Consider the following 17,032-nt stretch of genomic DNA (forward strand, 5'->3'; position numbering starts at 1 on the left):
ACCTTAGGTGATAATAGGGCTGTTTTTAATGGTTATAGATTGTAAAGCGTATGTATTATTGTTTGTCATCCAATTCTTTTTCATCATCAGTTACAAACGATTCTTTATCCAATCCAAGGAACAATAAGGCATTATCAGCCCTCAGTTTATTCTAAAGTGGTAACATACACATAAAGTATTAATTATAGCACAGTACCTTTAAAACATCCGTCCAGTCTGTGATGGATTCTATTAGCTTCCCAGGATGATGTTCCCCAAGAGGAAATGGATAGTCACTGCCTAGTATGATCATATCCTACAACAACAATGACCACTGTGTTGATGTGATGTCACAAACCTCGCCAATTGTGGACACCAGGTACTTCAAAGCAGCTTCATCGTGAACAAGGGAGTCACAGTAAAACTGACCAACATATCTCCTGTAATCAAGTACCAATGAACACAGAAATAAAAATACTTTGTTAGCTCACCTAGGATTAAATGGGTTCTCTGTTGCACACAAATCAGGTCGCACATTATAGCCATGTTCCACTCTACCCACCAAATAAGGAAAAGCCCCTCCTATGATGACAATTAAAATAGTTCCACAAAATACCATGTAACTGACCTCCATGTGCAAAGCACACACGTAACTTTGGAAACCGCTCAAATACTCCACCAAATTCCATTGAGCAAATAGCCACAGCTGTTTCACTTGGCATGCCCACCAGCCATGGCAACCAAAACTTTGACATTCTTCCATCACGCTGCATATCCCAAGGATGGACAAAGATACAAGCTCCAACCTCTTCAGCAGCCTGAAAGTGTGCTACAATCATCTTCACCAACCACAATAACATACACCTACTGCAAAGACACACTGTAACTCTGGAGCATCAAGGTTCCAGTCATTGATGTGAGAGCCAATCTCTACACCAGGAAGGCCAAGTTCTTTGACACATCTTTTCAATTCTTGAACAGCTAGTTCAGGGGCCTAACAAACAAGGCATATGACACTCGCTTACCACTAGGATGAGCTCACCTGCATTGGCAGTGTGCCCAAACCAACAAATCTGGTTGGGTATTTCTTGACAGTATTGGAAATATCATCATTAACTATTTGACACAAATCAAGAGTGTCCTCTGGCTTAGCCTAGTAATGTTACCATGGTTACTAGTACAAGAGACAATAGCCACTTACCCAATAGCTAAACATGATAGGAACTGTTGACAACACTTGCACACTAACACCTACAAACACACCAAAATGATGACAGACTATGCCAGTACATGTACATACATACAACTGAAAACTTACTACCTCGCTATTACAAAGCACTAGCTCTAACACTCATATGTGACTGAATTTGACAAAACCCAGCTTCGACGCACAAAGCTTCGTTAAGAGATATGGCAATTTTAAGTAATCATTGTGTAATAACTTCCCAGTGCCTACAGCTGTGCAAACACAATTTGCACCAAGTACGCATCTATTTACTAGCTATCACTGAGTGAGTGTATACATTTCTGATACCCAAAATTAGCCCTGTTTTGGGCAACTTTTCTCGAGCGGGTAATAATATCACAGGTGGTAGTAATAGGGTGGGAGGGTGGGCTTAAAATAGGGGTATAAAATGAAGCAAGAAGACGATTGGAATCCAGAGGCCAAGTTTGGGCTCTCCATGGCTGTCCATGGCCCTCAAATCACTCCAAATTGACTGAGAACACTATTGGCGAGCTCTATGTGAAGTCCCAGCTCACTACACATGATTATCACAAAGCCATGGCCATTCAATGGCACCAATCTCCCACTCGTGGCTTTGACAGAGTCGGAAGAAAGCTGCCACAGAAACCAGACTTACCAGTCCTGAATGAAGTACAGTGTGGAATATGATAGTGTATTAGGCCAGCAATCCATTTCTGGTAAAAACGTAAGTTTGATTTTGTGTGTGTGGAAGCCTTGTTATGTGAAATCCGGTCACATATGATGAGTAAGCTGAATGGCTCAGGTCTTTACCTGCAGTTCACTATGCAAAGAATTCCAGCAAGTTTTGTTCTACACACCACGTAATAGACAACAAACAGCAGCAGTTAATACTTCTCTTAACTCAGTGAAGTCAGATGATAAACACTTTGATACATGCACCAGTCGGAGAGATAATTCACTGACCCAAAAGGAGTACAGATGGTAGGGCATGAACAAATTTCAAACATTCATATGAAAGTTCGTTAAGCATTATTCCAGCCACACCGTAACAGACTGGGGCACCCTGTCACAGCACAAGGACTGGACAATCTGGCCGCAATACTCTTATTAATGCAACCCTGAATATACACTACACGCACGAGTCCACAATACTCCTCCCCTTCAAAAGGTTGGACCTCAAAGCTCCATTCTATTCCATAACACATGCATGCATGGATCATCACTCTTCTACATTTAAACTGTAATAGATTACATTAATTGAAGATGCTGGATGAAGAATGTTGAGAATAAAAGTGAAGTAGGGGTGGGCGGTATCAAGAGTTCATAATATATATACTAAGGAGAGTATCCTACTCTCATATACCCCTGTAGAAGGGCGTATCGTGAAGTTATGACGTAACGACAAGATGTTGTGGTTTGTGACGTACGAGCAGCCGTAAAAGTGAAAGTATCGTTAGCACCATTTCACACTCGCGACGCTCAGAATAGCCGTATTCACGAATGGCCAAGCAAGAAACACCTACTAAGCGGTCTTAAGCCATGAGGGAACAATTGTAGTTCGGTGAAACGCTTAGAGCTGGAGATGATTTGGTTGCTAGCGACGTTGTTAGGCACGCGCTCAATCGATACCATGTTCAACTAATGACATCATTAATTATACAAAGAAAAACGGGCAAACTCAGAAGTGTTACGTCATAACTTCACGATACGCCTTTCTACAGGGGTATATGAGAGTAGGATACTCTCCTTAGTATATATATTATGAACTTTTGGCGGTATTGATCAATATCATACCACGGTATTTGGTATTTTGATTATAAATATTGCGGTATTACTAAATACCTACTAAATATGTACAAGCCAGATACTGACTATTACCCACAATTAATGCTTAACTGTGTTTCTTTTTCTTTTTAGGATTTGGAATGCAGTTGAACAAGTTTTAATTATTCACAATTATAATGTCATACTGTAAACTGTATACAATCACAATTAACAATATTATTTGTCTTGATGAGTTCTATAAGGTTGATAAGCCAGTCTTTCGTCATCAAAAAGTTGTACAACAAAAAGCTAATACTTTTATAGATCATTAACTTACAAGTTTTTGATAAAAAAGACTAGCATATCAACCTTGTCAGGTTTCATAGTAGCTCTGAACGGTGAGACAACATTTCCTGCTGTGCTAAACAGCCTCTCTGATGCCGAACTGGTGGCACAAACACACAAATACTTTTGTGCAAGCTTTGCAAGTACTGGAAAGTTAAACTGCTGCCTTTTCCACCACATCAGTGGATCCTCTTCAAAATCTAGCCTGTGTCCTGACAGATATCAATCTATTTCCTTCATCACAATCTGTCTATGCTGCCCCTCTTGATTGACAGGGGAAGCGTGCTCTTGTTCTTGTTCTCTAATCCTAGACTCAAAGTCCTTGAACAAAGTTCCAAGGTTACGTTTCTTCTTTGGGGCTGATGGCTGGAGAGAAGAGTGTGCAACTTCTTGTGTTCTAGATGATTCTGCTCTAGAACTATTCTGCTGTACTTCTTGTAGTTCGTGGCAAACTTCTAAAGCATCATCAGTCACTTTCTGCTTAATGGACATCAACTCAACTTCTTGCACATGTTCAAAGTATTTTACCTTGAAGCGAGGATCTAAGAATGTAGCTACTTGAAGAATTTCATTCACGGTGTCATTTAATCTGCTATAGCGGCCTTTGATGTCATCAACAATACGATGCTTGATATCCCTAGTTAACGCTGTATCTTCAGCACCTTCCTTCAGCAAGTCAGTTTCCAACAAATACAGCATTGGGATGACAGCTGACACTGTACATACTGCTCCCCTGATAAGATGTCTGTCAAGCCAGACAGTAGTGAGACTGCACTATCAATTGATTCCAGAACATCAAGGTCCTGTCAAGTAGGTACCAGATGGCTAGTAATGCGGTCACTGCTCAGCACTAATCTGATAGGCTCCTTCTGTTCCAAAATTCTTGATACCATTTTTGACATTGAACCCCACCTGGTAGGGCAGTCCTACAGGTAAAAGAAATATTTCATTTTTTAATTTGTACAAACATGTTTGTACAAACATTGAAGCCTTACTTACTGCAACTAAGGAATGCTGCTTGACATCCATGGTAATCTGAGCTTTTGTCAGTTCCCTTTTCCTCTTCCAGCTCATTGAAAAAGAACTGACAATTTTCCTACACACACCAAGTGCCCGACTGCATCAACTGTCATCTTGCACAGCTTTAGTGACAGCAAGGTGTAAGTTGTGGCCAAAACAGGGAAGCCTTAGCCAGTCCAAGATCTTCGCAGCAGAAATGATGTTGCTACCATTGTCTGTTGTAAGGCAAATTTGGTTAACAACATCCAAGCTCCAGGTCTCCAATGCTGCTTTCATTGCTTCTGCCAAATTAGCTCCTGTGTGATCCTCAGGTAAATATTGGGTCTGTAAGCACTTATTACACAGCTGCCATTCATCATTGATGTAGTGTATGGTGTAGCTGATATAAGGTACCATCTCCAAACTTGACCACATATCTGTAGTTGATGAAAAATGGCTTATCAAGCTAATTTCTTGCTTAACTTGCTGCTTCACGGTGGCATGGAGGCTTGGTAAAGCTATTCTTGAAATATGATTGCGACTTGGAATGTCGTAGTGTGAATCAAAAGTTTTAACCATTTTTCTAAAGCCAGCACCTTCGACGGTATTAATAGGTAAGCAGTCTTTGGCTATGAAATAAGTAATAGAATCGCTTAGTTCCTTCTATTTCTTTCCCTTCCGATCGTATGGCTGTGAGCGGACCATCGCTTCTTGATAAGTAGGTTGATTAACCGGTGGAACGCATCTTGCTCGTCGTTCAGTGGAGTCCTCCTTAGCTTTCACTGCATCCATAGCCTCTTTGTACACTGTTGAGTGATTATTCTTTAAATGTGAAAACAAATTCGAGGTGTTTCCATGTATAGCCAACACGCGTTTACGACAAAGACGACAAACGGCACTTCCATCGTCAACCACTCTCCCATCAGCACCTTTCTCTAAATCGAAATAATCCCATGCTACACTCTTCGTTCCAGTTATATTAACAAGTTCTGCCATACCGTACAAGCAACTAGCACCAGCTGGAATAATACGTATACCGTTCGAGAACCAGTTATTTCCGGTATTCCAGGTATATCGGTATGCGGTATTTATAAATGTTAAACATTTAGTTAATCGGTTTTAAAAATATATTTCACAACAACTAAATACCGGTATACCGCCCACCCCTACTGTTAAGAGAAATTACAATCCATCTCTTGACTAGCTAGGTGCAGGCAATACTGGTAAACACATTGATCGCAGAACCTCTCAACATTTCTCCCAGACGCTAGTCCGACTACTATCCCTTCAAACTAGTGGCCTAGTGTCAACTGGGGAAACAGCCCACCCAGCTGTAACATCAATGGGTATCTGGGGAAGTAAATGTCCAACTGCCCTTGTCTCGCTTAGTGGTGTTGAGGTCGTTGTGGAACTTTGGGTTCCGTGACCGCTCTTCATGAGACCTGGACAGTCCTCCTGTGGGTTACTAGTCCTGCCCCAGGAGGATTTGCCTACACAAGGCTCAAGCGCCTGAGTGGTGCACAGGTATCCCGGTGCTGGTTTACTGAGTGTGTTTCATACAACCTGTGCATGTGTGTGCGTGTGCGTGTGTGTGAATCAGCTCATGTTGTATGGACTGAGCTGGTTGACTCACACCTGTGCATGCACCACTAGTAGTTATATCATGCTGACACATTCTGTACTTGTATTCTAATTATATTGCACACTGCACGCATGCGCGAGAGAGTCAATTAGTAATGTTGAGCACATGTTACATGGTGTCAGAAGTGCCTTTCTGAAATCAGTGAAATTACTGCCTCGAACTCTACGTACAACGTATCTCTCCAGTCTCTGCCACCATTTAACTTCAGTTCTCCAGATGAATGGCCCAAGTGGTGTCAACGCTTTGAACAGTTTCGAGTAGTGTCTGGATTGTGTAAAGAAGACGAAGAAAGATAAGTTAGTACGCTTCTGTATTGTTTGGGAGATGATGCAGATGATGTCCTTACTTCCACAAATATTTCTGGTGACAATTGCAAGAAATACGCCGAGGTGCTGGAGAAATTTGATGGCCATTTTAAGGTGCGGAAAAACGTGATATTTGAGCGTGCTTGTTTCAACACCAGAGTGCAAGCTGAGGGGGAATCCATTGAACAATACATCACTAGTCTCTATAATTTTATAGAACACTGCGAGTACGGCACCCTAAAAGAAGAGATGATCAGAGACCAGATAGTAGTCTGCATCCGTGATAGTAGTTTGTCTGAACGACTCCAGATGGATGAATCATTAACCCTAGAGAAGGCAAAGAAACTCGTTCGCCAAAGAGAGACAGTTAAAGAGCAACGGCCCTTTCTAAAGAAGGATGTACTCTGGAGTATGTTAAACAGAAACCTATGGGTAACCCGGCCCGCACCAAGACAAAAGCATCACTGTGCTCCAGATGTGGTAAAAGTCACCCTAGGGACCACTGCCCTGCTAAAGATGTAACATGCTTTAAATGCAACCGACGTGGACATTTTGGCAAAATGTGCTTTTCTAAAACAGTGGCTATGGTATCCGAAGACATTCCTGATCCTGATGACGATGGCCAAACAGAGACATCCCCTTGCTACCTTGATGCCATAAATGACGAGTGTGAACAATCAGTTACAGCCTGGTACATCCGAGCAATGGTGAACAATAATGAAGTGGTGTTCAAGGTTGATACAGGAGCAGAGGTCACTGCAATTTCAAAGGAAGTCTATGATGCCATTGGTCAGCCCAGACTTCACAAGCCAACAAAGGTACTTTGTGGACCAAGTCGACAGCCTCTGGATGTGTTGGGCAGAATTACGGTACAGCTAAGGTACAAAAACAACACAATAAAACATCACATGTATGTTGTAAAAACACTGAACCAGAATTTGTTAGGTCTCCCAGCTATTTTGGCTTTAAATATCCTTACAAAGGTTGATGCTGCTGGTGACACTACCAGCTGCATTCCTTCCCAGTTCCCAGAACTGTTTCAAGGGCTTGGAACAATGAAAGATGAATATGAAATAAAAATCAAACCAGATGCTATGCCATATGCACTGTTCTCAGCCCGCTGGATACCGATTCCCCTTAGACATACGGTAGAACAAGAGCTTAAGCAGATGGAGGTCACAGGAGTTATAAGTAAAGTTGACCAACCAACAAATTGGTGGGCAGGCATGGTAGTAGTCAAGAAAAAATCTGGAGGGGTTCGTATCTGTGTTGATCTAAAACCATTAAACCAGAACGTGCTTAGAGAGGTACATCTCATGCCACATGTGGAAGACACCTTGGCTCAACTTCAAGGAGGGAAAGTGTTTTCTAAATTAGACGCCAACAGTGGCTTTTGGCAAGTGCCTTTAGCTAAGAACTGCAGACACCTTACCACCTTTATTACACCTTTCGGGCGTTATTGCTTCAATAAACTCCCGTTTGGGATATCTAGCGCCCCGGAGTTTTTTCAGAAACAAATGAGCCACATTTTAGAAGGTCTGCCGGGTGTCCTTTGTCATTTAGACGACATATTAGTGTTTGGCAGTGACAGAACCGAACATGACACTCGACTACGAGCTGTGCTGCTTAGAATTCGTACTGCTGGAATAACTCTGAACAGAGCCAAGTGTGAATTTGGGAAACATGAAATTACCTTCCTTGGCCACATTATCAACCAATCTGGTATCTCTGCTGACCCTGAGAAGCTTTCTGCCATTAAAGAGATGCCTCCCCCTACTAATATTACCAAACTACGTAGGTTCATGGGGGTAATCAACCAGCTTGGAAAGTTTTCTCCAAACACAGCCGAACTCTCTGCTCCATTACGTACACTGCTCAGCACCAACCAAGCTTGGTTTTGGGGTCCAGACCAAGATATAGCCTTTAATCAACTGAAAACAGAACTCATAACACCTCACATATTGACCATGTATGACCCTAAAGCACAAACTAAAATATCCGCAGATGCTTCATCTTTTGGTCTTGGTGCAGTACTCCTTCAGGCTAAGGGCACATCCTGGCATCCAGTTGTATACGCTTCCCGTTCTATGACCAGCACTGAACGTAGATACGCCCAAATAGAAAAAGAGGCGTTGGCTATCACCTGGGCTTGTGAGAAGTTTAGTAGCTACATTATTGGCAATCAGATCCTCTTAGAAACGGACCATAAACCCCTTGTACCACTGCTGACTTACAAGCACATAGAGAATCTTCCTCCAAGAGTACTTTGATTTCGACTCCGTCTAATGAGGTTTGATTACAATATTGTTCATGTTGCTGGTAAATACCTTCATACTGCTGATCTACTTTCCAGGGTACCACAACATACCTCTCCGGATGCCCAGACAGCAGGAGGATATTGAATATTTCATACAAAGTGTTACCTCCTATTTACCAGCTAGTGAGAAACGTTTACAAGTCTACCGTCAAGAGCAATCTGAGGATCCAGTCACGAAAACAGTCATATCCTATTGTCAATCAGGGTGGCCTAAGCACTCTTCACTTCAAAAGGACCTCAAACCTTTTTGGCCATTTCGTGGTGAGTTGAACCTATACAATGGGTTGTTGCTGTATGGGAGTCGCATTGTTGTACCTGTCAAACTTCGTACTGAGACTCTAGAAAAAATCCACCACGGTCATCAAGGGATAAACCGGTGCCTCCTTCAATCAATGTCATCTGTATGGTGGCCTGGGGTGTCTAAAGCTGTTGAAGCTTATGTAAAGAGCTGCCCCCACTGTCAGAAGACATACATTCCTCCCCGAGAGCCACTGATCATTTTGCCACTACCACAAAGACCTTGGGAGAGAGTAGCTGCAGATCTATTTGAACTGGATGGCACCCAACACCTGGTAATTGACTACTACTCAAGATACCCAGAAGTCATTCAGCTACATGGCACTACTTCAACCACTATAGTGAATGCCCTCAGATCAATTTTTAGATGACATGGTATCCCGTCAACACTAGTAACTGACAATGGACCACAGTTTAACTGCAGTACCTTTAAACAGTTTTCCTCGCAATATGGCTTCCATCATGTTACAAGTAGCCCAAGATACCCACAAAGCAACGGGTTGGTGGAGAGAGCAGTGAGGACGGTTAAAGGGTTACTGAAAGGATCTTCAGATCTGCATATGGCATTACTCAGCTATCAAGCCACCCCACTTCCATGGTATCCTCTCAGCCCTGCAGAGTTATTGTTTGGACGGAAAATTGCCACAGACTTACCTCAACTTTCCCCTCGGCTGACTCCCCACTGGTCTCACTTAAAACATTTTAAGAAAACATATGAAGCCTACAAGTTCAAACAGCAAATACAATTCAACCGCAGGCACAGAACTAGATCCCTTCCAATGCTTAGCACCAATACTCCAGTTTGGGTGCGAACCGGGAGACAGCAAGTACCAGGGACAATAGTTTCAAAGTCTCTCATGCCTAGATCCTATACAGTTCGGACTTCCTCAGGATTAGTTCGCAGAAACCGTTATCACCTAGCACCCAGGATAGGAGGTCCTTCACAATACTACAGAGATGTAGACCTTGAGATTGACACACCTCTTCCAGAGGAACCCATAAGTGAGGGAGCAGCTAATGCTACAGAACATCAGACAGTGCCAAGATCTCCGATCCGGACTCGTTTACAAACTGGAACTACAATGAGACCCCCGAAACGTTATTCTTAAGAAAGGGAGATGTTGTATGGACTGAACTGGTTGACTCACACCTGTGCATGCACCACTAGTAGTTATATCATGCTGACACATTCTGTACTTGTATTCTAATTATATTGCACACTGCACGCATGCGCGAGAGAGTCAATTAGTAATGTTGAGCACATGTTACAGCTCACTTGATCAAAGTTTGACTACACTGGCTTGCATTATTTGCTGTCAGTATTGCTGTAACAGTCACCTTCACTGCTTGCACTTGATGACCACCAACATTGCTGCAGTAGGCTGCTGACCATATATCATTTTAAACTGAAAATTCTCCATCCTCACGTCTTTTGCTGTCTTTTTGTTGTCTACCTTTCTGCATTTTAACATATTCAAGTTTTACTCTCTTCTCCTCCAGATCAGCAAAAATGCAGTCATTCTCTGCCTGTTGGCTACTAGTCTAACTATAAATCTTCTCTATAACCTTTCTACATTGTCATGTTTCCTTCAACCTGTGCTTTTACATCATCATCTTTCTCATTAGCAGCTGCAACTTCTCCATTATCGTACACTCTATTCATCACAAAGTAGAGAAATAAAAAGTTTCTGCAACGACAAAGGGAATTGGAAGACTATATCTTCGATTGGTATACTACATGAGTGCTCCAGGAGAAATGCTGGTAGTGCCCAAACGGTTCCCAAGTTGCATGAGTCGATATGTTTTGTGCGACTCCTGGACAAAATTTAATGTGGCACCAGTAATAAAAAATTATGCAAGTGAGTTTGCAGAATATCTTTCCAGTTTAGTTGCATACTGCTATATAGCAAGAAGTTTTGTCTGAGTAGTACAACTACATATACATTACTCAGGATCCCCTACCAGATGAATCTGACTCTAAAATTGTCAAAGCAACATTAGCGCTACCTTGAAGCTGGTAACAAGATATTTGAAAGAGGGCTGTTGAGCCATTGTGATCCAAGTAGCAAACAGGGATTCGTTTACTTTAAGAAATTCATGGCATAGTGGTCTATTAAAAGACAGTAATGTTTTTTTTTTTTTGTATAAAGTGTAATGATGTGGATAAATTTTATACAAAATAGATGATGTTGGTGCACTTGATAAAAGATTTATCAGCTGGCAAAGTGATGTATTGACCCTTAAAACTTGGGAACACTTGCGGAGCAACTCGCCATATACTGTACACAACTACAGTACATTATAAGGAAGATCTTCGATCTCTCTTTTCGCAATAAATACTTTGTTGAAACTGGGATCGATACAACATCAACTAGTTTGAAGGATGCAGCTCTATCATTGACAATTCACAGTTCCAATCAACCAGAAAATAGCTGCAGTAGCGCGATGCCATTTTAATTGGAACTGAAGATATCTGCTGAGATGGTAGCACATTCTTCATACAGTATCACAAATCTTCTTGAAAGGTTTTCAGGTCTTCGCTTGAAAGGAGCAATTGGTTGCATACTCCCATCATGGTAAGCATAGACAGCATCACATTGTGCATGCTACTCACGTGATCGACAACACTAGTCTTCTTGGTCTTATTCAGAGCTTTTCTTTGTTGAGTTAATATTCGGCCCATCTTTCTCTGTATTATGGTCCGCTACAGTGGTCTTCTTCCTCCCAGTAGAACCGGTTAGACCTTGAGTAGAGCCATCCGTAGTGTCTTCTGCAGACGACTGAGTGCGTTTACTTTTATGAGTGGGTTGCACAGATGCTCTTTTTCATGGCTGTCTTGACGTTCTTACTTCGCGGTCTCTCCACGTGTACCTTAGTCCCCTCCACCCTAGTCCTCTCCTAGTCCTCTCCTAGTCCTCTCCTAGTCCTCTCCACTTGTACCCTAGTCCTCTCCACTAGAGGTGTGCGATATATCAAAAATTTATCGATATCACAATAATTTTCTGGTATTATTATCGTATCGAATTCGATATTGCAAATGCTGATCTCGGTATTTAATTGATTAATCAATATATCGAGAAAATTTAGATAAAGTTATAGTATTTTGGTCTGTGATTGTGCAATTGTGCTAGAAATAAAGGTCAGTTATGTGCAATTTAGTTTTAAAAGCTTATCTATTGGTTTCCTAGGCTTGTTAGTAGTACTACATATTATGGTTTTAGTGCATCTATTGCATTTAAAGCACATATCAACCGCCCACCCAATTGATCCACCCACACTATTTAATTAATTATAGAAATCGAATCGATATCACAATATTTTACTAATTATCTATCGATATCGTATCAAAATCAAAATCCTGATATCGCACACCCCTACTCTCCACATGTACCCTAGTCCTCTCCACGTGTACCCTAGTCCTCTCCACATGTACCCTAGTCCTCTCCACATGTACCCTAATCCTCTCCACATGTACCCTAGTCCTCTCCACGTGTACCCTAGTCCTCTCCACATGTACCCTAATCCTCTCCACATGTACCCTAGTCCTCTCCACGTGTACCCTAGTCCTCTCCACGTGTACCCTAGTCCTCTCCACATGTACCCTAGTCCTCTCCACATGTACCCTAGTCCTCTCCACATGTACCCTAGTCCTCTCCACATGTACCCTAGTCCTCTCCACATGTACCCTAATCCTCTCCACATGTACCCTAATCCTCTCCACATGTACCCTAATCCTCTCCACATGTACCCTAGTCCTCTCCACATGTACCCTAGTCCTCTCCACATGTACCCTAGTCCTCTCCACATGTACCCTAGTCCTCTCCACATGTACCCTAGTCCTCTCCACATGTACCCTAGTCCTCTCCACGTGTACCCTAGTCCTCTCCACATGTACCCTAGTCCTCTCCACATGTACCCTAGTCCTCTCCACATGTACCCTAGTCCTCTCCACATGTACCCTAGTCCTCTCCACATGTACCCTAGTCCTCTCCACATGTACCCTAATCCTCTCCACATGTACCCTAGTCCTCTCCACGTGTACCCTAGTCCTCTCCACGTGTACCCTAGTCCTCTCCACGTGTACCCTAGTCCTCTCCACGTGTACCCTAGTCCTCTCCACCTGTACCCTAGTCCTCTCCACGTGTACCCTAGTCCTCTCCACGTGTACCCTAGTCCTCTCCACGTGTACCCTAGTCCTCTCCACGTGTACCCTAATCCTCTCCACGTGTACCCTAGTCCTCTCCACGTGTACCCTAATCCACTCCACGTGTCATCATCTCTCTCACGTAAAACCACTGGAGGTAGAGTTTACACATTGAATGTGTTAAACTGCTAAGATTCACAGCGATTTTGATGGAATCAGTACAGTTAGACACTATTTTTATTATGTACTCTTGACTCTTGGTTTACCTGATCAACACAATTTGATATTCATCAAAAATTTGTCATCATAATACCGTATAGCCTAAATATTTTGAGGGGGAAAATTTCACTGATTTCACGATTTTGAGAGTTATCCGCAAAAATTTTAGCCTCAAAATATTTAGACCTCCATATAGTGTAATACATTTTGGGAATGTTTGCTCAACCTCGAAATATTTGGCCCTCGAAATATTTAGGCTATACGGTAAACAATACTAGAAAATATAAGAGCCCCTAAATAGAATTTTTCATAGACTAATTATGCACCTATCTGTAACAAGTGTCACTATGGACACTTAATGCCTCAAATCCTCAATATGGTTTAAGAAGATAGCAATATGCACACAACAAGCATTTGCAAGAATTCAAAGAGTACATGCAGCAACATGGTGGTTGTAGAATAACAACCAGGCAAATGGTGGTTGTAGAATGCCTCTAGCATAATCAGGCTGGCAAACAGAACAAGATCTACAAGTAGGTACAACTCTACTAGAGACCGAGACAGGTAACCCTCTAACTGTTGGGTTTTCAGCAAAGCACATTGTGGACTGAAAATGGGGCTGTATTAGCCCACCTGTACGGATATTCACTGTAACTATATATCAAAATGCTTCCTATGGACTAAGGAACTTGATTAAGGTGTTTTTGCATACACAGTGTAAACTGCAAGATTATTATTAAACAATAAAATTTAAAACGGTAAAATCAGCTGTAGACATGATCCTATCTCTATCAAACCCGAGAGTATAATACTACTTGTGTTAACTCACGAAGCTTCAAATTTTCCAATGTCACGCCCAATGCACATGGCCACCATGCCATTTCAAAAGTAGCTTGAAACTGTCTCAGTGTCTTCTTTATTAATGATAGACATGATTCACAATTCAAGGAACTAACAAACAAGTTTTCTTTCATGACATTTTCCACTATTATGTAACTCTCACACAATAATCTGTGAGGGATCCAACTATCCCAGTAACCGGGAACCTGTGCGCATGAGGAATTCAGCGCAAGCGCACTGCATTATTAAATGCACAAACAAGCTGTAGTGAAGTCGGAATTATACTCAGCGCATAAGTTATTAGTTTGATCTGCCATTGTGATGGTGAGAGGGTTAATGCTAGCCCTAAAGTGAGGTCTTGATACTCTACTAGCAGCTACCCCCACCCTCCCCTTACAAACTAAGATTAGCTACCTGCTACAGACCATCAGGTGCTAGCAAAGGATTAGTGTGAGCTGTTGGACTAGTTAGAAAAGCTAGGGTATCAATAAAAGATAATGGGAACCTTTTCTTATCGTGGGGCAAACCCCACTGAAAGCCAAAAATGGCAATGGGATATACTGAAGACATCCATTAGGCAAAGAGAAGTTTGGAAAGCAAATGGCAACCAGTGCAAATAAGTGTCCAGCAAGTTTCATAATCTGGTGTAAAGTTCTGCATACACTGACTAGTTGTGATAATGTGGTTTGGCTGACTAGACAGAAACTGAACAACGGTAGTTCTTTATTAGGCAGTTCTTTATTAGGCAGTCTAGTACTGTTTATAATAACACAATAAACATCGACAGTTGGAGCGATTATCTCCCAAGTCTAGTTTTCAGGCATTTCAGCAAGCACGCATATACACAAGGCTACTGATTCGACGCATAGAAAGGCCACTCTAACCTACATAATCCATCTCCTTTAGTAGTGCCAATATCACTTTGAAAAAATGTCTACAATGTTTATTATCGACCATTAAAAAGTGTGTGATGATGTCATCTTTCCCACAATTGTGTGTGAGGGACCAGTTATCCCTGCTCCCATAAGGGCATGACTGATACAGGTAAGCACAGGGGCTACTAAAACGTAAGGCAGAAGCTACAGAATGCTTAGAAAGTGATGCTACAAGTGTTTATAATCAATTGCGCCATATGGTGGTTGTGGCAGTGAGTGGGTTATTTAATGTAAGGCAATTTAAACAACGGCCTAGCCTAAACCAAGGACTACTGAGAATGCGTTTCTACTGGTATCTATGGAACTAATTCTTTTAAACTGAAGAAACAAATTGATATTGTGTTATGTTACTTCTAAAAACCAGGTGCCAACAACCATTTTTGAAAAGTTCACAGAAAATTTTCAATGGGTCTTTTCAAGTGGAAAAATGTTTTTGCATATAGGGTTACTTCTTGTAAATTCTGGAATCCCCTATACTAGCACATGATCATATACCAACAGAACTAGGTAAGTCAACACCTGAAAATAGTGTTTGCCTAAATTACTCATTAGCATTAATAGTGAACATTCTCTTCCCCGCAGCTGTGTAAATCAACCAACTGCAATGGGAACATAAGATATGTAACACTTTCACACCTCAGATCAAAGAGGATACATTTGCCATGAATGCCTCTTCCCTAGTCTCGTGTTCAGATAGCTTTTTTTGTGTGGGGGCAAAGAAAAAAGGGTCTGGTGGATCGAATCTCCCAATAGAATTTTTGTGCAGCCGGATCTACAACTTTTGGGGAACATTTGGTTAGCAGTGACGAATAGCAAAGGCCTATTAACGAAGCAACAATGGAAATACTGAGGTTGTGCCCTTGGATGTAGAATTGCACAGCTTTCTCATTGTTGCTTCACTAACAGGCCTTTTCTATTCATCATCACTAACCAACAACCCCCAAAAGTTGTAGATCCAGCTGCACAAAAGTTCTATTGGAGAACCACCAGAGTCCAGACCCTTTTTTCTCCACCCCCACACAATAAGAATGCGGTCTGGGTGCACGAGACTACACGGGGATAACTAAATGTACACTTGAGATGTATCCCAGGAAAGTGGTTGTACTTCAAAAGAGCAAGCCACTTTCAACAAAGCAAGCATAGCCTTGAGGTATAGTGGTACCACCCTGTTTAAAAGCTCAGACTAAAATCAATTATGGGAAATGCTTAATGCTCATGTGACTATTATCACAAATAGGAGGCATTTCAGTATCCTTACCATTCTACAAGTAGTTTAAGATGAGAATGAGTTATAACGCATTCACAAATGTTCCGGCACATTTTCGAATACAGACCACGTGTACACCCACATTACAGATAATACCAGATAACCACTCTGTATATATATATATATATATATATATATATAAATAAGCTAATTCCTATAGTAGATGTTGGAATTAGTCTTATTGCATGCTGCCTAGCCATAATCGAATCTTTCAAGCATTAACGAATCTAGTGGTTGTACTCATGTATCAGTCCTCACCTGGTGCAGGCTATTAGCCTGAAACAGAAACATTACATATTAGCTGTAACATGGGCACTTGGGATATGCCTGATATGCATGCCCACAGCCCTCGGATGTATCAGGCAGATCCCTCATGCCCATATCACATATCCAACGAATACCAGTCAGTTTTAGCAATATTTTCCACTGGCCTAACATCAGAAAAGTTTGGCCATATGTATGTAGTGATTTCCAGGTTGAGACAGAACAGTTATAGATACAGTTCACTTGCCAACTACTATACTAGGCCTGGCCGACTAGGCCAGCCATGACAACTTAAATGCTATTCTATATGGTATGCCAGCTAGCCTGTACCTGTTTCATCCATCTCCTTAATTCTGGCTTCAGGCGACCAGCAATTCTCATCGATCTCTCTAAACAACTGCCCATCTCTCATCATCTTCGCTTTACCCTTGCAGTGATGTTGAAGTTGTATCCAGCCTCCGTACCCGTAGCGCTAAGTTATTCATCATCATTAGACCATTCTACTATA

The 17,032-nt window shown here is 41.8% G+C and overlaps 1 protein-coding gene across 1 annotated transcript in view; it reads right to left on the reverse strand.

The window, feature by feature from the left end:
- Positions 1-8: 8 nt before the first annotated feature.
- The window catches only part of LOC136248628 (2-amino-3-carboxymuconate-6-semialdehyde decarboxylase-like), a 17,189-nt gene continuing 165 nt past the window's right edge, over positions 9-17,032 (reverse strand). The window contains exons 2-10 of the mRNA XM_066040386.1: positions 16,855-16,996; positions 1,181-1,230; positions 1,022-1,132; positions 848-973; positions 608-797; positions 471-561; positions 338-419; positions 197-295; positions 9-151 (exon numbers count right to left, since the gene is read on the reverse strand). Of these exons, the coding sequence (XP_065896458.1) occupies positions 56-151; positions 197-295; positions 338-419; positions 471-561; positions 608-797; positions 848-973; positions 1,022-1,132; positions 1,181-1,230; positions 16,855-16,996 (987 nt within the window). The 3' untranslated portion in view covers positions 9-55. The remainder of the gene's footprint in view (positions 152-196; positions 296-337; positions 420-470; positions 562-607; positions 798-847; positions 974-1,021; positions 1,133-1,180; positions 1,231-16,854; positions 16,997-17,032) is intronic.

Source organism: Dysidea avara, chromosome 3 (genome assembly GCF_963678975.1).
Source record: "Dysidea avara chromosome 3, odDysAvar1.4, whole genome shotgun sequence".
NCBI lineage: Eukaryota > Metazoa > Porifera > Demospongiae > Dictyoceratida > Dysideidae > Dysidea > Dysidea avara.